Source organism: Corythoichthys intestinalis, chromosome 8 (genome assembly GCF_030265065.1).
Source record: "Corythoichthys intestinalis isolate RoL2023-P3 chromosome 8, ASM3026506v1, whole genome shotgun sequence".
Taxonomy (NCBI): domain Eukaryota; kingdom Metazoa; phylum Chordata; class Actinopteri; order Syngnathiformes; family Syngnathidae; genus Corythoichthys; species Corythoichthys intestinalis.
In genome coordinates this window covers 44,572,470-44,597,617 of record NC_080402.1, presented here as the reverse complement: position 1 = coordinate 44,597,617, position 25,148 = coordinate 44,572,470, and the positions used below count along the sequence as shown (strand labels likewise).

Genomic DNA, 25,148 nt, shown 5'->3' with positions numbered 1-25,148 from the left:
GCCTGCTGACGTCACTGCAGGGAATACTGTAGAACTGCCCTGTGATTTCTCTTGAACAAGATGCGTTTTTTCTTACAAATTGAAAATATTTAAGCAAATACAAATTGTGGTTAGAGGTAGCAACACACTAAAAGAACAGATCAGATGGCAGAAATTCCCAAAGGATAAAAAAATTGGGAAAACTTTGAACCTCTTGGGTAGGGTTGGGCATCGTTTGAAATTGAACGATTCCAGTTCCGATTCCGGTTCCATGTTTCGATACCAGTTCCGAACTATTCTGGATTTTGATTCTTTTAAGAGGCAGGATCAAAAAAAAAAAAAAAAAAAAAAAAGGGCAGGGTCAAAAAATCTATAGTTCAAAATTTCTTAATTTTTATTAATGTCTTAACTTCTCGATTTTTTAAAAAATTATTATTATATATATATGAATTTAATTTTTTTTATTATTATTAATACAATTAATATGAAATTTATGAATTATATGAACTTCTCACAGGGTTATTTTTAACTTGTATATAAATATCAGGTTTTAACGGAGGCGTCTACTGTTTTAAGATGGCGGCTGATTACTAACACCGCCAAGTCTGTCATTTCGCATCTTGTTCTATTTACATGTGATATCGACCATAGCCCGACGTAATAATACAATTTATTCTCATACGATTCCATCCATCCATCATCTACTGCCTAATCTGGGGTCGGGTCGCTGGGACAGCAGAAGGCAGACGTAATGTGTTGTTTTACTTAGCTGGTTCTGACGGCGCAGCGTGTCAACTACGTAGCACTCAGCTAGCTTTACACTTGGCACTTAGGCTATATTACATGAAGCCGGTTGTGCGTGATTGTTCGTGCAGCCACCTTTGCATGGTATAGTTGTGTTGTAAATGTTGCACAGAGCTGACTGTCATTTTTTTTTTTTTTTGTAAAATTTAGCCAAACCTTTGAGCGCCACCTCACCATGTACAAACACGCCCTTCTTGTGGGTTCTTCTTCATGATTTTCGGCAGCATTTTTTTCCCCCACTCGGCGGTCAGGGCATCGAAACATGGAATTGAAATTTAAAAATTCGAACGGTTCCGGGAGAACCGGAGTGTTAGAACTGGGTCCCATCGATGCTCAATGCTCGATGCCCAACCCTACTCTTGGGTGAAATTGAGTCATTGTCAGCATGCCACTAACAGTGTACTAGTACATTTGAATGATCCCGTGACTGAACGTCCCTCAAATCAGTGTGCACGTTTTCTCATTCCTACTTCAATCGCGAAAAACAGCTAGACTGCTGCTTTCCCAGAACGACCAAGGAGCAGTGTGCAAAAGTATATTATCCACCGGCTTTATAAGCAATTGAGTAGATGAAGCATCCACCCAGTTTCTCATTCATTAATCCTCTTATAGTAAATGCATGGAGAGGCTTATTATTGGGATATTTTCTGAGATTGAAGTGATTACAAGTAGAGATGTACACAGCTTGGTGACCATCTATTGCAGGTTTTAAACATTATAAGAGACATAAATGAGGCTTTTTCTCATGTAAAAAAATATCTCCAGTTTCTCTGCTGACATTACACCATTGCTCCAAAGTTGCAGTGATGACATTAAAAATGAGTTCCAATTTAATTTTCCCTGAGCAAAAAATACAGAAGGTGAGTTAGTTCATGAAAAATGAACCATCTTGGCCGCAGAGTCCCTTAAATCTGGTATCTTTTTTTCCTATGGTGTTTTTATGTAACGCTTGATGACGTTTTCAAGGTGGTATCTATGATTGCAACTTCCATGTGTCCGTTTTTTGGGTGTTTATGGGCAGGAAGCTGGATGCATTCATCTACGACGCGGCGGTGCTCAACTACATGGCTGGCCGAGATGACGGCTGCAAGCTGGTGACAATCGGCAGCGGCTACATCTTTGCCACCACCGGATACGGCATCGCGCTGCAGAAGGGCTCCTATTGGAAGAGGCTGGTGGACCTCGCCATCCTTGGCATCATTGGCGACGGTCCGTTAGCTGTGCATTAACCCCTACGCCTCCAAATGCAATGATTCATCATCATTACTGCCTCTTCATGTGTGTGTGTGTGCAGTGTGGCAGCCCTTCAAGAAACTGACCAGACACAAATCACAATGGCAAAAGCACTAAAGTGCTTCTTAACCGCACCGTACACACACTGTGATGATCATTCATGATCAATCCATCACTAACAATTCCTTTGCCTCCTCCCAATGACGTTCCATTACATATCTATTTATTAGCCCCCTCCCCTCGCCTGCTTTTTACCCTTTTCAATTCCCTTTTTGCCTTTGTTTTCTGGCAATTGCTTTTTACCTCCCTCAATCTTTCTTGTTTTCCCGTCCTGTTTTGAATTCAATGGCGCAGGCGAAATGGAGGAGCTGGAGGCACAGTGGCTGACGGGCATTTGCCACAATGAGAAAAACGAGGTGATGTCTAGTCAACTGGACGTGGACAACATGGCCGGCGTCTTCTACATGCTGGCCACCGCCATGGGTCTTTCCATCCTCACCTTCATCTCCGAGCATCTCTTCTACTGGCGTTTGCGGTACTGCTTCACTGGCGTTTGCTCCGGACGCCCCGGACTGCTCTTTACCATCAGCAGGGTGAGTGAGGATCTGTCATAAAGTGAGGTTTAAAGTGCGTACGACAGGAGAAAAAAAGTCGATGATGACGCAGGAAAAAAGTGTCTCTGAAACTTCATCACACCCAGAACAGCCTATAATGTTTTAACAAGACCTTTTAGACATCAGTTAAATTATAGCTTCTTCAGCGAACCACAAATGCCTATTTTTATACAAGTTAGTGTCATTTAAAGTGCGTACGACACAAGAAAAAAAGTCTTAAATAGGATTATTATGTGAATTAGAATCATATTTTGAGACGATTCGACTATATACAACCATTTAGCAAAGCGCAGGTGACGAGAAATTAGTCTTTTAATCTGCCGATTTGCCACGCCTACCATTATAGGGCTCTAGCGTCCCCAACAGGCGGATGACGTCAGCGGAGTCACGATTTCATCTGGTTTAGTATGCAGCCCATTGAGGGGGAATTATTCTCAAGGAGGAAAACGCGATGAAGAGAGCCTCAAAATGTCATTGTTTCAGTCTCTCTACGCCAATATTTTTACAGTATATTCTTTTTATCCAAGTATTTTTCCCCAATAGCTAAATAAATGGCATGGTCATGACAAATAACAGTCTTGTGCAAAATGGAATATGAAATAATAAAAATGCATTTATTCAGGACGACATGGCAAAATTACTCCATAATGGTCAAAACTGTCGACTTCACCTTTACTGTCACACCCCCCGAACGATATTTTATGTAACCTAAATCGGGCTTATGTCATTTCCCTTCCCCGGCTTCGGAGAATGTAAACAAAACAAGAGGCGTGACAGCTAGCCGACATGCTAACCCAAACCGAGTGATGTTTCAAAGTCTTCGAAGCGGAAAATCATACATTACTAGCACGGATCATTTCACATGACGACTGGTTGTCGATTGTCTTCGCCGATCGCCAACCCACCCGGCGGAGAGCAATTTACAGCTCGGTCCCCTGCTACTACGGACAGGAGAGCTCGCCGGGGAAGCAGCTGGACAATGACCGCCAAACAAACCGGCCGATGTCGGAGGAGCGCATAGCTGCCAAATGGTCAACACGAATATGGCAAAATAATGCTTTACTACACGGCGAAGACATAAACAGAGAGTCATATGAGAGCGGCTGCAGTTGTTGTGCAGCTAACATTTGCAGCTAATGTGTATGAGGAGAGCTTTTTACATGCCCATCTATGATCAAACGTAAGTAGTCCTCTATTTAAAGAAAATTTATAGTGTTTACTTTGTAATCGTTGTATTTGCGGCTATTTTTAACACAAATTTGACAGAACACCGGGCACATGAAGAGAGCAATAAGCCAAGTATAGTGCTCTCCCGGCGGGGGGGATGTGCGACAAGCCGCCGGTCGTCGGCCGAGGAGACAAGGAGCATGTCAGCCATAAAATGCAAGCCACCTACCTATTAAAATGATCACAGTATTTGACATAATACAAACACGATGTTTACTCACTTCCCCGTAAGTGCCATGGTCCCACAGTAGTAGGGCTTGTTTTGGCCAATATCCACCGGTGAATGGGAACCTTTTGAAACCCCAAAAAGGAACACACGCCTCTCCTTCATACAGCAAGATTTTTCTGCGGCCGTTTGGCTGGCGTGATGCGAAAAATAAACGTATTAATCCGCAAAATCAGGTGAATCCTTAGTCCTTCTCATACAACAGTACGGCTGTATAGTGAAGAGGACTCCTTCGTCCGTACACGTCACAGCGTCCTCTTTCTCAACTCGAGACTGTTGCCGGAGGTCACTCGTTTTCATGGCGCGGGATTAAAAAAAAAAAACTAAATAAATGTAGGGGCTTTAAAATAAGGTAAATACAGTGATACCTCAACATACGATACGATACGATCTTTTCGACATCCGACGTAAAATTTGACTCGCCATTTGTTTCTACATCTGACGACATGCTCGAAATACGACGATTTATGACAGCGCCGCAGTTTCTTTGTTTTCCCGCAAGACTGACTTGTGAGAGAACCATAGGCGGAGTTTGACTTTTGGGGTAGAGGGGGCACAAAATGTTGATGAGACCCGAAACGCAGTTTCAGCAATAAAATTAACTTCCAAGAATAATATAATAATAAATTAAAATAAGTGTTTTTTTGTTTCCCATAATTTTTGAGGGGAATTCTAAATCAGGCTGCTTAGGACAGCTCTACTTTTCACCAAGATCGTCATCCATTGAATATGCTACGCCCGCCGAAGTCAACAGGTGTACTGTCAAATTTTTCAACCCATCAGAAATTGCTTTGTGCTATTAATGGCCGCAAATACAGTTTTTACAAAGTAAACACTACAAGCCTTCTTTAAATAAAGGAATATTTACTTACGTTTGATCATGGACTGACATGTAGAAAAGTTCTCAAGACACATTCTGCCATGTTAGCTGTACGACAACAGCACGCCGCTCTATCCCTGTAAAAGGCTTCGCCGTGTAGTTAAGCTTCAATTTACGCCATATTCGTGTGGAACATGTATGTTTACGATGTTACTTGGTTACTTAGCACCTGTGGATAACATTGAGAATCCAATTGAATGTGAAAGAGGGCTTATTCACCGCCACAACAGCTGTGGGAGCAAAATATTATAAGGGTGCAAAATTTGTTGTACAATTAGCGTCTTTAGTGGGGCAAATTGAAACTCGGTGCTCTCTGGCTTTTCATGGTCCACATTTTCAATCCTTGGTTCTTGCTCAGTAGATGTTGTCGCTTTTGAAAGCTTGGGTTTTAAAAAAAAATTACATAGGCTATATCCGTCTTGCCTCTTCATTCCTCAGGTGGATTTAGCTAAGCAAAGCAAATGACCGTCTAAGTTGCTAGTTTTGTTACTTTGTGGGTTTCTTGTATAAGACAACTTACTGAAAGGTTTGACTGACAGATCTTTAGTCAGAGAACAGAATAGAGGCATCATCAACATTAACTGTCCACTGGCGTGCTGTTTATCAGCTGTCTCAAGTTCGCTGCGTATCTCTGACCTCCGTGTGCAGTGACGAGCAGACATTACTAATCAAACATGCAGATTCGATTTGTTCATATCATTACAGTCGTCACGTGATCTGTTTGAAAAATAATTTTGACCAGTTATAATTTTTATTTTGTTCATTTCATTCTTTTTTGCTGTTTATTTTATTGCTTTACAACTTTAATCGACAATATTTTATTTTTACAGTTTATTTTAAAATCGTATATAGGAAAGTCAATTGCATGCAGTGACACTTCTCTGTCACCAAGGGGGGCCTGCCCCCCCCGCAAAATCCGCTTATGGAGAGAACTCAACATGGGTTCCAAGAATGTAGTGCAGGTGATGAAAAAAAGCAAAAAGGTGAGGCTTACTATTGAAATGAAGATGGAAATGATAGAAACAAATGACCGTCCGTGAACTGGCTCGACAATACGGCCGTAGAATGTCTACGATGTTGATGGTCCTCCTTCGACATCCATTCGCCAGTCCTTATAAGTTAAGGTGACAATTATTATTGTGGTAACAACTCCCAAAAATTGTCAGCTTCGTCAGGTTTTTAATAATTTATTTCAGAACTTATGCAACACAACATGCCTACTGTCTGCCGCAGCTGAACAAAGTGAAAGTAAAAAGTCCCCCTCTCATTCTGTCAAGTCAGCCATGCAGTGCATTCAGGTACACCACACAAAACACATCCGCCACATTAGAACCCGATTCGTTACATTATTTCAGGTATAATTATTATGATTATTATTGTTATTATTACTATTATTATCTTATTATTCCAATTTTAATTCCATAATGTATTTGTTTTGCTCTGTGTAATTTCTATTTGCAATAGTACCAGCAGCATTTCTTAAGGATTTAGTGTAGGTTTTCGGGCTGTGGAATGAATTTATGGAGTTATAATGTATTCTTATTGGAAAATTCTGCTACATACAACCATTTCGACTTACGGAGAGAGTAGAGTAGAGTACTAACATTTTTTTAAATTCAGGGCTTCAAATGAGAAGTAGGGTATGCATCACGTTTTGGGGAAAATGCAGGCGTGGCGTATGCACAAGCGCACTCACACTTATGCACACGTAAAAACACAGTGACCACATCTAGTGTTCATTATTCATGTGTCGTACGGGTGTAGCAGAGCTTTTATTCCAGACGAACAGCATTTCACACATCAAGTGTTTTACAAAAAGTGTGCCTATGTGTGTGACAGTGTGATGGCGTGGAGGTTAAGTGTCTGGAGGAGGAACATCTCCTTGCACTCAAAGGCGTCATGTGCTGACATCATTGCCTCAATTAAACCCAAAGAGAGCCCAAAAAGTCTTGCTTCTCTTTAAGTGTCTCTGCTTTTGCCACCTTTTTTACTTTAGGGCATTTGGAGCTGCATCCACGGTGTTCACATCGACATGAAGAAAAAAGCACCCGAGCTGGACTTCAGCCCTCAGGCCAACATGCTACACCTGCTCAAATCGGCCAAATCCATCGCTATGTCGTCGCCCAAACGCAACACAGTGCTGCTGCAGCCCAGCATCCTCGATGTCATGACGGGAAAAGGTCTTACATCTTAACACATGTGGGGTTGGGAGGACTTGTGATTGTGCTTGAGTTTAGCTTTAGGATTTTGAAGTTAGATTTCAAGTCTGGATTCGGGTTTCAAAGTATTGTTTCAGGTCAGAGTTGGGGTTAAGGGGTACGCTTTAAAATGAGTTATGGTTTCAAAATAGGATTTAGGGATTTAAAGTGAGGTTACAATCACTAGTTATGGTCTCAAACAAAGGCAAAAGTTTAAAAGTAGGGTTTTGAATAAGTGTCAGTTTTCAGAAAGTCTGGGATACGATTTAAAATAAGTGTTTGAAGTTTGAGTTAGTTTCTCAGTTTAAGTTTAAGAGTGATTGAGTGTCAAAGTGATGTTTCAAGCCAATTGAACTTGCCATTTAAACGTGGATTTCAAGTGAAGTTTTTTGTTAAATTGAGTTTCCAACCCTAATTGTAGTGTCCAAGAGAGGTTAATGTTTTAAAGTATTAAAGTATCAAACTTTCAAAGTACGGTTATGAGTATAAATCATGGTTTGAAGACAAATTTAGAGTTCCAAATTTGGGTCTTGAGGTATGACCCAGGTTTTAAATTAGGGTTTAAATCCTAGGTGATATTTTTAAATTATGCCTTGTGTTACAAGTTAGGGTTTCAAATATGGTTTGGGCTCCCAACTCTTTTAAGACAAAGCTAAAGGGGAAGTTCAGAATTTTTGACATTAGGCTTAATCTTCGAGTTAGTGGGGGTTTAACTAGTCGGTGGAGTTGATTTTAACAAACTTCGTGCAGTTAGTTATTTATTAGTTTCAGGGTTTAGGAGGGCTAAGCTGTCGCGAGTCAATGAGCCCATTGTAACGTGCCAATAAAAAAACAACATATGCACGGATGAAAATCACCGATGACACATGCAATCAATAGTTTTGGCTGTTTTCAGGGTGAAGTTAATAAAACTTACCATTGCATGTCAATAATTGTAGTATGAACAGCAACATTTGTAATCCAGTAGCTCTGTAGGTAACAGGCTGCAGAGCGGAGTGATATTTTTTCCACCGGTGTGTTTATGTCATAGCCAGCAGCAATCCACAGTTTGTTTTGTTCCTCGTTCTTCATAGGGAATTTGCCCATTTCTTCTGTCTGTTTCCACAGCCTCTAAATGCGCGTTTCACTATGTTGCCGTCCTTCAGTCAAGACTCCCTACTGATGCTACATTCGAGGAAGTTGGGAAGTCAGGCCCTAGTTGCCAAGTCAGAAAAAAAGTACCCCGACTTCACAAGTTGCTTCAATCAGACGTCACTCGACAAAATGTACTGGCCATCGAAAAGCAGACCGTCAATAGTGAAACTAAAGAAGGCAGTTTACTGTGTGCTCTATTTACCCTAGCTGTGGTTTTTCCTCCACTATTTGATCGCTTATGAGCAAGGGCGTAGGTTTGGTCTCAATATTGGTAGGGACGATATAACAGCATAAGCTGCATGTACACTTTTTGCTGGGGAGAGGACATTAATAGACCAAACAGATTGGGTGAAGGGCAGTCAGGGCTGCATTTCTCACCAATAAGAACCTAATTCGTTGATAGGCTAAATGATTAATGCAAAATAAATATGTATTGACTTGTACTAACTTTCACACTGCAAATTTTTTCTTAAATCTAGTTGAATAATTTTTTTCATCTTGTTTTGAGTTCTATAGGCTAGTTAATAGATAAATGAGTCAGATTCTTCCACCTACTTTCAGTAAATATTACCACTTGTTCTAAAGAAGCCTATACATCTTAAAGTCGCTCATTTTTCACCTAAATGAAGAAAAAAATTCTTTCAAATAATGTTTTGAACAATATCTATTCTTAAATTAAGAACATTTCTGGCAAACAAGTTTTTAAGATTAAATATACAAACTCTTTGTTTCAAATAAGTTTGTTATTTTCAGCTCGCAATTTATATTTCAGGAAATTCATGCATTTTCCATGCCGCTTTTCCTCACGAGGGTCGCGGAGGTGCTGAAGCCTATCCCAGCGAACTACGGGAAGACAGCAGGGTACACCCTGAACTGGTTGCCAGGGCACAATGAGACATACAACCATTCATGCACACACTCATACCTACAGACAATTTAGAGTGTTCAATCAGCCTACCATGCACGTTTTTAAGAGGAAACCAGAGTTCCCAGAGGAAACCCACGCAGGCACGGGGAGAACATGCAAACCCCACACAGGAAGGTAGGAGCGCAGGATTTAACCCTTGATTTTAGAACTGTGAGGCAGATGTGCTAACCACTCAGCCACCGTGCCGCCATTCCAGGAAATCTGAGTCAAATTTACTTGAGGCACTGGCAGATAATTTCACTTATTTCTAGTAGATTTACACTGGAAAAAAGGGGAATTTAGTTTTTTTTTTTCCAGTTTAAAGGAGGTGGGTTTTTGCAGTGCATATGTATTGGTTCAGGTGATAAACAATTCGATTGTACCCTTTGTTCCAGTTTAAAGGAGGTGGGTTTTTGCAGTGCATATGTATTGGCTCAGGTGATAAACAATTCGATTGTACCCTTTGTTTTCAAAAACTACCAAAGACAGATTTTGAAAATTTCCAGAACTAATGTCTGGATTTTATTAGCAAATTTGAAACGCATTATTTGAACACAAACTATATCAGTATACACAAGAAATACAAACTTGTTAATCATCTCTTAAGTACCCAGGAATGCAAAACAAAAACAAAAAAATTAATAAAATAATGTTCTCACTCAAAATTGTCTTTCTAAATAAATCAAATATAACAAAAAAAGTTCTTAGTCATGGAATAACATAAATAAATAAACATATAGCCTTCCTTCAGGATTAACACAACAGCCAAACCCAACAAAAAATGAAATCTCCTTTGGGCTGCACATAAGATTGCATTTTACCACATACAGTGCCTTGCAAAAGTATCCGGCCCCCTTGAATCTTGCAACCTTTCGCCACATTTCAGGCTTCAAACATAAAGATATGAAATTTAATTTTTTTGTCAAGAATCAACAACAAGTGGGACACAGTCGTGAAGTGGAACAACATTTATTGGATAATTTAAACTTTTTTAACAAATAAAAAACTGAAAAGTGGGGCGTGCAATATTATTCAGCCCCTTTACTTTCAGTGCAGCAAACTCACTCCAGAAGTTCAGTGAGGATCTCTGAATGATCCAGTGTTGTCCTAAATGACCGATGATGATAAATAGAATCCAACTGTGTGTAATCAAGTCTCCGTATAAATGCACCTGCTCTGTGATAGTCTCAGGGTTCTGTTTAAAGTGCAGAGAGCATTATGAAAACCAAGGAACACACCAGGCAGGTCCGAGATACTGTTGTGGAGAAGTTTAAAGCCGGATTTGGATACAAAAAGATTTCCCAAGCTTTAAACATCTCAAGGAACACTGTTCAAGCCATCATATTGAATTGGAAGGAGCATCAGACCACTGCAAATCTACCAAGACCCGGCCGTCCTTCCAAACTTTCTTCTCAAACAAGGAGAAAACTGATCAGAGATGCAGCCAAGAGGCCCATGATCACTCTGGATGAACTGCAGAGATCTACAGCTGAGGTGGGAGAGTCTGTCCATAGGACAACAATCAGTCGTACACTGCACAAATCTGGCCTTTATGGAAGAGTGGCAAGATGAAAGCCATTTCTCAAAGATATCCATAAAAAGTCTCGTTTAAAGTTTGCCACAAGCCACCTGGGAGACACACCAAACATGTGGAAGAAGGTGCTCTGGTCAGATGAAACCAAAATTGAACTTTTTGGCCCCAATGCAAAACGATATGTTTGGCGTAAAAGCAACACAGCTCATCACCCTGAACACACCATCCCCACTGTCAAACATGGTGGTGGCAGCATCGTGGTTTGGGCCTGCTTTTCTTCAGCAGGGACAGGGAAGATGGTTAAAATTGACGGGAAGATGGATGCAGCCAAATACAGGAACATTCTGGAAGAAAACCTGTTGGTATCTGCACAAGACCTGAGACTGGGACGGAGATTTATCTTCCAACAGGACAATGATCCAAAACATAAAGCCAAATCTACAATGGAATGGTTCAAAAATAAACGTATCCAGGTGTTAGAATGGCCAAGTCAAAGTCCAGACCTGAATCCAATCGAGAATCTGTGGAAAGAGCTGAAGACTGCTGTTCACAAACACTCTCCATCCAACCTCACTGAGCTCGAGCTATTTTGGAAGGAAGAATGGGCAAGAATGTCAGTCTCTCGATGTGCAAAACTGATAGAAACATACCCCAAGCGACTTGCAGCTGTAATTGGAGCAAAAGGTGGCGCTACAAAGTATTAACGCAAGGGGGCCGAATAATATTGCACGCCCCACTTTTCAGTTTTTTATTTGTTAAAAAAGTTTAAATGATCCAATAAATGTTGGTCCACTTCTCGATTGTGTCCCACTTGTTGTTGATTCTTGACAAAAAATTAAAATTTTATATCTTTATGTTTGAAGCCTGAAATGTGGCGAAAGGTTGGAAGGTTCAAGGGGGCCGAATACTTTTGCAAGGCACTGTAAGTAAAATTTAAAAAACTAAAACTAGAGAGAAGGGTGTAAACCTTGGTTGAGCACATTTCTTACAGCTGAGGAGGGTTTACTATATTTCTTACAGTTTAATTATCGTTAACATAGTGGAAAACACATACAGGTGGACACTTGTACTGTACTTCAGCAGCTTACTGAACTTGCTCACAGTTTATCGTAATGGTAATGCCAACTCTATTACTTCCATTACTTACAGTGGCTGCTGGCCGAAAAAAAAACTTCTAGTATCCCTCCTCTTCGAAGCAGGTGGAGGAGGGCATGCCGACGCGCAACGTAATTCTGAACTGTGCACGTGTATGTGTGCGTCGGAGGTTGGTCAAGTCATCAGCCAATCAAACGTGCGTTTGGGGGTGGGGAAATGGAGCGGTATATTCAGCAATGGCGTACCGCAAGCAACACGTCACTTCCGCTCATTAATATTCATGGCATTAGCTACGGTTGCTATGCAAGGACAAGCCACCATTTGTCCCTAATAGGAAATGAATGGAAATCGTGTACGCAGGAGATGTTTACAGCGCTAAACCTACCAATTCTCTCCGAAAATGATGTGCCTGGTGCCAAATTGACTGGCATAGATGTGGAAGAACATAAAAATGTTCAGTTAAAGAGATGGCTTTAGCGTCGAAGGCTAAAAAAGACGAAAAAAACGAGCCGACCTAAGCATAGCTTTAGCTTTTTTTTAATCGACGCGACTGACAATGACATTCTCCGGTTTCAACAAGCTATCCTTTACCATCAGCCCTGTCTTTCTTATATATCCTCTGGTTGTCCTACGTCTCTTACCGTTCTTGGGGGTAATTTAGTTAGCTTTGTGTAGCGGTCGCAAATGCTACTCAGTGACAGCCAACGAACACTTTAAATTTTTTCATTGATAACACATCTTAATCCTATAATTTATTTACACCCTTACTAAAATTGTTTTATATATATATATATATATATATATATATATATATATAAACAGAAACGGTAACAGTGGCAGTCAGATACCATTGTAGTTTTTTCAGTTCATTCATTGTCAGACAGAAGCAGTACGGCACAACGTTACGCTAAAAAAAATAAAGTAAAAATATAAAAATGGCTTACCTCTTTGTCCTCTGAAAGACCATGCCAACCCAACATAATGTTTACTGCATATGAAACGTGAATGGATTCGCCGAGCTGGTGTTAAAGTCCGCGCAAGTTGATTCGGTTTTCACATTTTTTTCCTCCCGAGTTTTTGGTTTCCGGGAACGTATGAAGAAAACATCCTTCATGGTCGTAATGTCTAGAGTCGTTTCTACAAGTTCCAAAAAAGCAATGCGTGATCGCCATGTTAGTTTTTGAAAGATTACCGGCGAAAAGTAGCACTTTTTACGTGGGGTCTATGCGAGGGCGGGTCTATAATGTCCCACTTCGGCTTTACTTCCGCTTTACGATGCGACGTCACGGTCTAAAAATAGCCTGCGTGCGGTACGCCATTGAAAAAGGGGTAAATGAAGGTCTGAACATAATGGAAATAATTCATTTAATAATGGTAGGGTCAATTCTATCATTACAACATATGTGAAGACAATCTAAATTCTCTATATAACTGAACACTTTATATATTGCAAATCAGGTTGCTTAAAAGTTGGTGGGAATAATTTGAGCCTCCTGAAAAGTTGCTAGTGTTTCGTCCCTACCATCCCTATGCAAACCTACGCCCTTGCTTATGAGAAGGCAGGTTTGCTGGAGGTCAATATGTCTTTTGATGTCCCCCAAAAAACACTTGGAACGCTTGGAGGTCGCAACTGGTACCATGCGAGTGGGATAAGTCTGACTTCCCACTTTCCTAGGATGTAGCACAAGCCCGGGTGGTCGAAGCTCTCCTCTTTATTGTGGTCCCATTATGCATCTAACAAAATAGTCACGCACAAATAAATGAATTATGGCAGTTTGGTGTGACATTGTTTTGGCCGTATGGGTGTTTTGAACAACGATCTGAATTTAGAATTTATTTGACTATGTTAGATCTTTTAATATCGTTTTTTATTGGCATGCTAGAAAGGGACCATTGACTCGTGCTAGCTTAGCCACTTCAGAGCCATGGAATTATTAAATAACTAACAAACTGCACGGAATTTGTTGAAATCAAGTCCCCCGACTAATTAAACCCCCGCTAATTTAAAGATTAAGCCTAATGTAAAAAAAAATTCTGAACTTCCGCTTTAAGGTTCTAAATTATGGGTGAAAGACAGGGCTGGGTTTTTTAACTGTTTCACTCCCAGCCATTTTCACCAGAGCAAGGCCCTTCGCTCCCGGCCGTTTTTTCTGGATTTTGACTGATTTTGCAAGGCCCACAGAAAATTATGTTCTATTGCTATATAAACTTGGAACCCACCAAAAGAAAGATTAGACTCTCTTCTTTCAGCAGAAAAAAAAGTAAGTTCGTATCTTTTCCATTCTTTAGAAATCAGCATTAGAAAATAGCTTAGTTTGAGCAATTTTCCAATTTCTGATGAAAAAACGGAGAAAATGAGCTTTTTGTAAATGCATACATTTCAAACATAACTTTGACTTTAACAAAGCTATTTTTTTGCATTAGTTACATTCCAAACATCTGAATAATGTTTTCCTTTTACAAAATACCATGAACAACCAGACAAATAGAGCTTTAGATAGCAAAGTAACAATTTATTCACACACGACTACTGAGAGATGAAGGTTTGTCGCCGAGATGACGCCGTTGTCACCACGTCAGCTGTGTAAACTTTTCCCTCATCGTTGTCTGTCTCACAAAGATGGATTATTTTTGCATTTCTGCGGGGTCTGCTTGGCGAACCACTCCACGGGGGGTTTCACTCGTTTTGCACGGTCGTCCAGCGCCTGGCGTCCCAGGCGTCCTCTCGTTGTTTTGTCCGGTCGGAGCGCCGCCTGGCTCCATGCCGCCAGCGCTCTGACAAAGCTGCCCGGCCATTCACTGCTGTTGAATCGGTTGCTTGGTCTTCCAAAATGCGCTACTGCCCTCCAGTGGCCAGTTTTATTGCTTTAAAAGGGGTTTGGAGCGTTATTCTTTGTTTCTCAGATACAGCGGAAGCTATATATGCTTCTTATAAAAAAAAAAATAAAAAAAATTTTAAACGCAAAAGACGTATAAATACTTTTGTGGGCCAGTGGAGCATTTAAAAATAGAACGTTTTTATGTTTCTGGGAGCAAATGAGTTAATCAGAATTTCATTTTTGAATGCTGGGTAATGATTTCAATTTAGTTTCAGATAAGTGCTAGGGCTTCAATTGATTCAAGTCAAGGTTTTGTTGCAAATGAGGGTTTTGAGCCTGGGTTAGACATTTGTGAATATGTTCTCTAGATTAGAAACCAATTTCCAGGAAAGAAGATTGATATTCATGTCCAGTGAGTACGCAACATTCTAGTTTATTGTGAAAGCGGAAAGTCGTTTACAGTTTTTAAAACACATTTGTGATTGAAATTTACCATAAAACGATTCCAGTGGCGTTGCGATTGACTTAATGGTTCATTAATGGAGCTGTATGTAAAGTTCATCGAGCCTCCCAGGCTCTTCTTTTCAATGTACTACACACATGTGTCAGATGATGTGCACATCAATCACACTGAGTTTAAAAAATGTAGCAAACATACGATAAGAAAAACATTAGATTCACATAGACACACACCCACGTTTGTCTCTTGGTAAATCTGAAGATGGTTTCAAAGAAGAGTTTTGGTTTCAATTTAAAGGCTCGATTTAGGGATAGGGTTTCAAATTTTTGTTTCAAGCATATGTTAGGGGTTTTCAAGCAGGGTTTTAAGTCATGTTTAGTTTTTTCAGGGCTGTGGTGTGATTTCTAAACACAGAATTTCTAATTATGATGTAAATTTAGGATTTATAATTGTGGGTTCAAGCATGTGTTAGATTAGCATTTTAAATTAGTGTTTCAAGACATAAGTAGTGTTTCAAATCGATGATGAAACACATTTGGCAGTGGGCGTGGGCGCACACACGCGCATATTCACCACCTCTCGTCTCCTAGGTAACCCGCTGCACAGCCTCGCTCCAAAGGGTCCTGGTCTCTATAGCAACGCTGGTGGTCCGCAGGCCTTCCTGTCTCTATCTGGACGCCACAAGAACCTCCTGAACAATGCAGCACCCTTTCCGGCTCCACAGAAGGCACCTGGTCACCAGACAAGCCCCACCAACAAGCCGCAGCTGTCTGTCACCAATGATAACGGCAAGACCCGCCCTAGCCCTGGAGGCCCACCATCCAAGCCCCGTGCCCTCTGGAAGAAAAGTGTTGAGACCTTGAAGACGCAGCCCACAGGGGCGGCACCAGGCGGCGGCCCTAGCCCATCCACGACTGCGGCAGCACCCCCAGCTATGAAGAGTCAACGCTATCTCCCGGAGGAACCACCACCCCCGCCCCACTCGGACATCTCAGAGTGCTCCAGCCGCCCCGCGTCGCACAAAGACTCTGACTCTATGGTGGCAAGGGGGGGGTTCAAGTCCGTTAACCATCTTAGGAAACGGGGAGGTGGCGGTGGGGGAGGCAACGGGTCCAAGATTTACTCCATCGATTCAGACCAAGCCAGCCTGCAGTCGGCACCGCCCTACCAGCGTGACAGTCAAGGGGGTAGCGACGAGTGCCCGTACCCACCCGACCTATTCCCCACTGATGGCACGTACTCACACAAGAGTGATGCACCCATCCTGCAGTTAAGCGCATCCTTACTGCACCACAGCCACAGCGCAGAGGCAGACCTGCACTCAATGAAGGACAAGAAGTATAGCACCTACACCCACAGCAGGTACAAATCATTCCATATAAAAGATGTGTGTCATAATCAAATCAATGTAAAAATGAGTGCTCTTTTGTTTGAAAGCGTGTTATGCATAGCTTTTTAAGAGCTTTTCCTTCAGACTAGAACCTAATCCTAACTCTCTGTGAATTAACTTTTTTTCCCTCTAAATCTTTAACTTTTAATGGTTTTCACACTTTCTGTTCTAACTTATTTGTATGTCTTCTCTCCCATCAGTGCAAAGGACAAGTCTAGCAGCTCATTTGAGGCCCCTGGTTCGGCTATCGGCTCTCAGGGCGTGCGCCCGGGCCACTGCCGCTCCTGCCTGACCAAGCTGAGCGGCTACTCAGGTCTATATACGGTGCGTGCCCCGCAGGCGCGCTGTGATGCCTGCGCCCACCTAGGCAACCTGTACGACATCAGCGAGGACCACCTGAATTACTCAAATGCTGCCGATATGTTCGCACACTTCCTGCCCCAGAGCCAGTTGGGTATGGTTGGCGAGGGTGATGACCTCGTCAGCCACTTCGAGCCAGCACCCTGCTCGCCGTCTGCACTGACTGCTGCCTCCTCACCAGTGGCGCAGCATTTGCAGCTCAGTCGCCAGCACTCTTACGAAAACGTGCTTCCGGATGGTGTCACCCAACTGCGGGGCCTGAGCCTACCCGATCGGGACCGGGAGATGACCTTGGACGAGGGCGCCTATGCCAACGTGCTCACCATGCGCTCTGACCGACCCTTCAGCGGGCGTAGTCCGCCCTCACCCTCGCCCTCTCACCACCACAGCTTGGACGCCCCCCTACCCATGCCCCGCCGCTCCAAGAGCCTCTTCCCTGACCGTCCCTCACACAACCCCTTCCTCCAGTCAGCACCCGGTACAGCGCAGCGGGAATCCACCGTTCACGCCCATACTGTCGCCCAGACCGCAACCCGACCACTCTACAAGCAGCGCCTGCCTCTCTCGCTTACCCTGGGCAAACATGGAGGCCAACATGCTAACCACCACGTGGACCCACAGGTGTTCTATCCCCAACTGGAGCCCCCCGTGGTGGCCTATATGGTTCCGCCCGCCGCCGCCGCCCAGCCCATGAGCTATGTTACGGCGCCACGAGCTTCCAGCGCCGGCGGTAACCGGCCTCGCTTGTACCGACGCATGCCCAGTATCGAGTCTGACGTGTAAGACTCTCCATATCCTTTTACACACACATACAATTCTGGAACGCTGGACCCCGCCCCTCTCACCAGCCTTTCCGGGACTAAGGGGAATCAACCAACCCCCTTGTCCCTCTTTTTTGTGTCTTGTACAAGCACACATATAGCCGTAATGCAGGAAAAACGGACAACTTCCACAGTTGGGGGCGGCTGTGTGCTCCGGGGTCTCGGCACCCCAACATATATACACATACTCACCTACATACATACACTGTGTACACACACAAGGAAAGACTGTTTGATAATGTTGATGTCAGCCAATCGAACATTCCAAACAATATCAGTAAATATTGGCGGGGGTAAAAAATGCTCCAAGTATGAAATCCAAGATTGACTTACACACGCACACCTACATGCACACCTACACACACATATATAGCATTTAGCATCCTAGCTTCCTTCCTCATTAGCTCCTAGCCTTCAGGTCACACACTTGCATGCTTCCTTAACTGCCCTGTACAACTCACACACACATATGCAGGGTTATATATGCGCATAGGCATACATACACCTGTGCACAAAATGTGCATTGTGTGTGCGTGCGCGCGCATGTGTGTGTGTGTTGATACAGTGAGCTAGTCTAGCCTTTGTGCACTTTGTACATTTTATAACCTGCCACCAAACACAAACCAAAAACAAACACTTTTTGATACTCACACAAGTCGCTGCATTTGATGTTTTCTCTTTTTTCCTTTTTCTTTTGGCTGTGGCGGCGAGTGTTAGCTAACAAGTGCAGAATCATATTCCGTTTTAGTGGCTTCATTCTTTCACGTGCATACGAGTGTGCATAGACCTGTTAGAGTTATAGATTAGCAGTGGATTAAAAAGTCACTGTTTTTACCAAATCTGTTTTCACTAGAGTCTCAGTGGGAGGCCCCAGAAGTAATGCACACATACAGTACATCACATGGATTCTGAAATGACGACAAAAAAAAAAAACACTGTGTCAGAGACCAGTATCACGTGGATGGGTGACACAACCCTTGTCCCGATTGATGGGGGTCTAGGTAGAGACCTAAATATCAACCAAAAGCCTAAAAAAAATTATATTTCAAAAAATGTTTTACCGTGTCATCTGCCTTAAAATGCATCCTTTAGAAGTTGTATTTGATTAAAGTAATCTTTGACATGGTGTTATGACTTCATCTGAGTTACACTTTTAAGGGACACTTTCAAATGTTATGTTACCTTTTGTTTTGATGTCATCTGTCTTCAAATTCTGCTGCTGAAGGGTGCAGTTTAAGTGGACTTTGAATAGGCTTTTTCTAGTGTTATACACTGCACGTCAACTGCCTTTCAATGCATCCTTCAGAGGCTATATTTGGATTTGCATGGTGTTATTATGCCATCTGTCTTCAAATGTTGTATCTGAGTGGTGCATATGTTGGAACTGGGAACCTATCATACTACATACTACGAATGGTGTGGTTATATCAGCGTTCAAATACAACCTCTGAGGGATGTAGTAGATCTTGGAGCCCATGATTTGGGTGGTGTATGACACAATCTACCTTCAAATTCATCCTTTAAGTGTTGCATTTGAACTATAAAAGCTTTCCTGTTGGAATTATTGTCTCATTTGCTTTCAAATGTGTTCTCCTAAAGATGGATGTGAAGATTTTATTTGCAGATAGGCAAGAACCAACCGATGCCACCTCCAAATGATAAACATAAATTGGGACAGCCATCTTGTGATGTTATGACTGACAAATGCTGCCTCTCAAAGACGTGTTGAAGGAGCTTTTAATTTAGGATAGTCTTGTTGCAGTGATATGATGTCATCATCCCAATAGGAGAACCATACCATGGTGTCACAGTATTATTTGTGGCATCTTAATGATAAATTTGAAGATTTGAAACAACACATTTGCGAAATGTAATCACGTCGTCCTACTTCAAATGCCACTTTGAGAGGCTCCACTTGAATACAGACAATGGTTTCATTCGCCATCTAAGATGTATTTAAAGAAACATTTCATTTGAGATGGCTTTTGTGTTGTGTTACATGTCATAGACCCTCAACTACAGCATTCTTCCAAACAATGTTCAAAGAAGCGTTACGTATCGTAGACCTTCAAAGACAACCTCTGAGGGGCACATTTAAGGTAGCCGTTGATTTAGGCAACTTTTTATGTGACAATATGACAACATCTTTCAAATAGAGAACATTTAGATTAAGGGTCAAACAAGGCATACTAATGTTATCAACCTTCAAATACAGACCGCTTCCAATCAGAACAACTTTATCCTGATGTCATCTGCCTTCATATGCATCCTACAAGGGATGCTGACCTTAAATAGGGACATAGCTTCAAGACAATATTAGCTAACAATGTGCTCATTAGATTTAAATGATGACTTTTTGAGAGCGTGAAGCAGTATTTTGATGTTTAAAATGAATCTAACCATCCCCCTCCGAAACTCTGACACACACACACACTCGGGCATCGTTGTGTACAATTTCATGTGGTGGCTACACACATCCAAAATGGCCTAGTGTGAGTAATATGCACAATATCAGGTTGCAATATTATTACATTTATGTACAGGCATTTTTTGTTGTTTGGGTTTGGTTTGGTTTGGTTTGATTTGTTTGGATTTGAATGGTGCCAATGCTTCATTTCAATGACAACTTTCTATTCTTATAATGATAAACTGGCATGTTTTAGATTCTCATGTGAGAATTTTTTTTTCATTTGATTTATTTGGATTCCTGCTGTGATGTCAGTGGTAGTTCGGCACATGGGAATCAATGAGTGCGCGGTTCCGAGTCCGCCCACCGGGTACTCTTTCACTACGAGTCTGTGCTGTTTCACCTCCTGTGTGTGTGCGTGCGTGTTTTACACCAAGCAGGCATTTATGTAAGACAATGGATGAAGTTTGTGTGTGTCTATGTACTTTTCTGTTCTGTTTCCCTTCATCCCACTCGTAACATTTGACCCACTCATGTAACACAACACACACACCACTTTGTGTGTGTGTGTCTGTGTTGTACCATCACTAGAGATTTATACACTTTTTTCCAACTTGCATGACTGTGCTGGTGTTTCTGTTGGTTTTTATTTTCTTTATTTTTTTTCCTTATTTTTAGAACAGGATGAAAACACACTGACACACCCACACGCAAACACGCGGACTGGTGTTGTGTGTGCGTGTGATCGTAAATGGTATGTGTGTACTCTTGTTCTCACTTGTGTATAAGTTCAGGGGTTTCTAAGATTTTGGTTGTGTTGTACATAAGACTTGTCACTCTGTACCTCTGTACAATGTGTAAATAAGTAAAGGTTACATTTTTCTAAATGCTTGTTTCTTTATTTGCATGTTGCTTCCAAAGTTGTGTTAAAATGAACACATCCACGCTTGTGTGCAAATGCGTTAAAATGAACACAAACCCTTATCCCTACATCGATGTCTGTTTGCTTTAGTATTCCTTGGAAAGAAACATACCATTCGGAGCTAAGAACCAATGGAGGTGACAATTTAGGCCAGAGGTGTCTAAACTGGACCAAATTTCAATGAGTTTATCACCAGTTTATCACTGGCCAGTAGGTACCCTCCCACTCATGTGTTTATCACTAGAAAATGACAAAATTAATCAAAGGGTTGCCGCAAATGAAAGTTTTAGCATTGTCAAGCAGACAACGAGTCAAGCAGTGTCTGACCAAGCCATGATAGCAATTACTTTACAGTCAAATAAGCATGCGGCAATTAAGTATTTAAAAGAAAAAAAATATTTTTCTTAAAGAACGTGGTATCGGTACAGCATCAGAAAAGGCTAATACCACATGGAAGTTGGAATTGCTATAAGGAGCAAAAAAATATATTTTTTGGGGTGCAACACTAGGTTCAGTCATTTCCTCCATCAATGATGGAACTAGGAAAGTAAACTCTGGCGAAACATATCGGGCTGAAGAAGTGACTGGTCTTTTTTCCCTGACAGGGGTCACCACTGTGAGTCACTTGTATGATTTTTTGGCAGATTTTTTTTTACTCTGGATGCCTTTCCTGATTCAACCCACCCATTTTTATCCGGGTTTGGGATCGTCAGTGGCTAGGTAAAGAAACATTGTCCGATAAACAAGTCGTCACCGTCTGGATAAAGGGCAGCAGTGCAGAAAACACATTAATCAAGAAGAAAATATGTTGGGACCCATTCAATCAGTGATGTGCAGTCAGAGGAGGCTAGGCCAGGCCTCTTGTGCTATCATTAAAAGAAGAAAAACAAAATGACAAGATGATTAAATGCTTGTATTTTTTATTTGTTTAAACTAGGGCTGTCAAATTTATCGCGTTAACGGGCGGTAATTTTTTGAATTATTCATTCATTCATTCATTCATTTTCCATGCCGCTTTTTCCTCACGAGGGTCGCGGAGGTGCCGGAGTCTATCCCAGCTAACTACGGGCAGTAGGCAGGGGACACCCTGAACTGGTTGCCAGCCAATCGCAATTAATCACGTTAAAATATTTGACGCAATTAACGCATGTACGGAATGACCCGTTCATGCGTTGCCTCAAACTGTTTACAATGACGCTGTTTTAACACATTGAGAGCGAAAAGGCTGAGAAATGCGAGTGGACACAGGCGTGCATTGGACCGTGCCTTTTATTGGCTTAAGCTTTGGCAGCCACTACTAACATACATGGTTGCCCAACTTCCCATATTGCATTTGAGCAGAGAAAGAGACGATCTTGCTCTTAGCACGCTTAATTGAACACAACGCAGAACATATTGTATACCATTTGCAGCCACTACTGACAATCATGGTTGCCCCACTTCCCATCATGCATTTGGGCGGAGCAGGAGACAATCTTTTTCTTAACACGCCTAATTGAACAGAACGCAGAACATATTGTATACCATTAGCAGCCACCGCTGACAGTCATGGTTGCCCAATTTCCCATCATGCATTTGGACGGAGCAGGAGACGTTCTTCTTCTTAACACGCCTAATTGAACACAAAGCAGAACATATTGTATACCATTAGCAGCCACCACTGACAGTCATGGTTGCCCAATTTCCCATCATGCATTTGGATGGAACAGTTAAGTCGCTACAGTATCATTTAGTGAAAGCACAACAAAAATAATATTCCTATCGCTCAAAAAAATAATGTTCACAAAAAAAAAGAAAAGCACTCAATGCAAAGAGAACTGGCATTCCCAATCAAAATAGCTATGCAAAATACACATACAACTTACTCAGCCTTTGCGTTGGCTAGATCTCTAATTAATTAAAAACTTGCCATTGACACCTTGTGGTGTATTTCACCTCACGTAGTTAAAGACACTATGGAAGAATGGCAGGGAGCCCGATGTCAACAATGGCGAGCTATTAGTTTATTTTTTAATTGAAAATTTTACAAATTTTACTAAAACAAAAACATTAAGAGGGGTTTTAATATAAAGTTACTATAACTTGTACTCAAATTTATCTTTAAAAACTACATCTTTCTATCTTTCTATCTGTGGATCCCTTTAAAAGAAAGTATGTTAATAATGTTAATGCCATCTTGTGGATTTATTATTATAATAAACTAGGGCTGTCAAACAATTAAAATTTTTAATCGAGTTAATCACAGCTTAAAAATTAATTAATCATAATTAATCGCAATTTAAACCATCTATAAAATATGCCATATTTTTCTGTAAATTATTGTTGGAATGGAAAGATATGACACAGAACGGATATATACATTCAACATACTGTACATATGTACTGTATTTGTTTATTATAACAACAAATCAACAAGATAGCATTAACATTAACATACTGTTAAAGCGATCCATGGATAGAAAGCCTTTTAGTTCTTAAAAGGTAAATGTTAGTACAAGTTATAGAAATTTTATATTAAAACCCTTCTTAATGTTTTCGTTATAATAAAATTTGCAAAATTTTCAATCAAAAAATAAACTAGTAGCTCGCCATTGTTGATGTCAATAATTACAGGTGGTGCTTAAACCCATAAAATCAGTAGTGCGCCAGCAGAGGGAGACAAAAAACACAACTAACAAGTGGACATGACACCGGGCTGTCATTTTAATCTGTTTGAGCGGGGCATGTGCAATAATTGCGTCAAATATTTTAACGTGATTAATTTTTAAAAATTAATTACCGCCCGTAACGCGATAATTTTGACAGCCTTATAATAAACAAAAACAGTACTTATGTACAGTATGTTGAATGTTTATGTCCGTCTTGTGTCTTCTTTCCATTCCAACAATAATTTACAGAAAAATATGGCATATTTCAGAGATGGTTTGAATTGCGATTAATTACGATAAATTCATTTTTAAGCTGTGATTAACTCGATTAAAAACTTTAATCATTTGATAGCCCTAGTTTAAACTATTAATTTATCTTTACCTTTTTTATATTATGTTTTTTTTTTGTTTTTTTTTAACCTGTTCTGTTTAGATGCTTGACACGGAGAATGTGAGTCTGAGTGTCCGACTGTTCTGAACAGTTTTAATGTATCAAATGGGCGTATGACATACTCCCATTGTGATCATTTAACGTGCCTCATTTATTAGGAGAAAGCAGCGAACAGGAAGAGGTTATGGGGGGACAGAGAAAAAAAAAAAAAGAATCGTAGAGAATGAAAGAAAAAGCACAAACAAAAACAAGAAATACATTGAACTATAAATACGTCGGTGCTATTGTTAGCTAGTTGTATTTCCGGTTGACACCATGTGGGGGGCCTCATGACCAAGGAGAAAGAGGGGGGCGAAAGTCAGAAAGATAAGTGATTGGGAGAGGTGAAGTGTACACAAATTAGCCATGTGAGGTGTAGAACCCAGTATTTGTGTGAATACCTTGTGAGTGTAGATACAGTATGTTGGCATTCTATTCTATGCTTCCCGATCGCTAATCCTAACATATATTATTATATTATCTTTTAATTTTCATAGCATAATATTGGAGCACAGTGCTGCACCGCCTATATCCGCAGGCCACATTTGACTGGGCATCAAACTATGTCGCTATTAAATGTTCAGATACAAATACTATATAAACTTATTTTTTATAGTTTCGCTGATTTATATAATGAGCCATGTTTTTATCAGCAACTAAGTTTCTCTTATGTGTTTCTTGTGCCATACAATCGGTGGCGAAGAAGCATAAGAGAGCCCAACACTACTCCGGCCTCCAGTTAGGATGCGCTAATGATGCCAGAGATGAGCAGTGAAATAAACGATTTACAGGTAGCGCGCTTGTGTTCATGGTTCCAGCTACCACAGCGTCAGTGGAGAGGTCATTTTCAGCGCTGAAAAAACTTAAAACATTAAGTCGGAACAGGCCTGACCAAATAAGACTTTCCTTGTGGCACTGATCTCCATCGAGACAGAGAAACTTTTCAAACTCAAGGCACAATAATGAGTCTTCTAAGCATGTAGTCGGTGCTTTCAATCAGAAGGAACGGCGTCTGGACTTCATTTATAAGTAATGGTAGGACCGCATTAACATTTTTTCA

At 41.1% G+C, this 25,148-nt stretch overlaps 1 protein-coding gene across 1 annotated transcript in view; it reads left to right on the top strand.

Annotated features, from left to right (window-relative positions):
• The window catches only part of grin2ab (glutamate receptor, ionotropic, N-methyl D-aspartate 2A, b), a 332,876-nt gene extending 311,886 nt beyond the window's left edge, over window positions 1–20,990 (top strand). Inside the window, exons 16-20 of the mRNA XM_057843566.1 lie at window positions 1,805–1,992; window positions 2,371–2,609; window positions 6,960–7,143; window positions 15,701–16,472; window positions 16,701–20,990. Of these exons, the coding sequence (XP_057699549.1) occupies window positions 1,805–1,992; window positions 2,371–2,609; window positions 6,960–7,143; window positions 15,701–16,472; window positions 16,701–17,643 (2,326 nt within the window). The 3' untranslated portion in view covers window positions 17,644–20,990. The remainder of the gene's footprint in view (window positions 1–1,804; window positions 1,993–2,370; window positions 2,610–6,959; window positions 7,144–15,700; window positions 16,473–16,700) is intronic.
• Window positions 20,991–25,148: the final 4,158 nt, after the last annotated feature.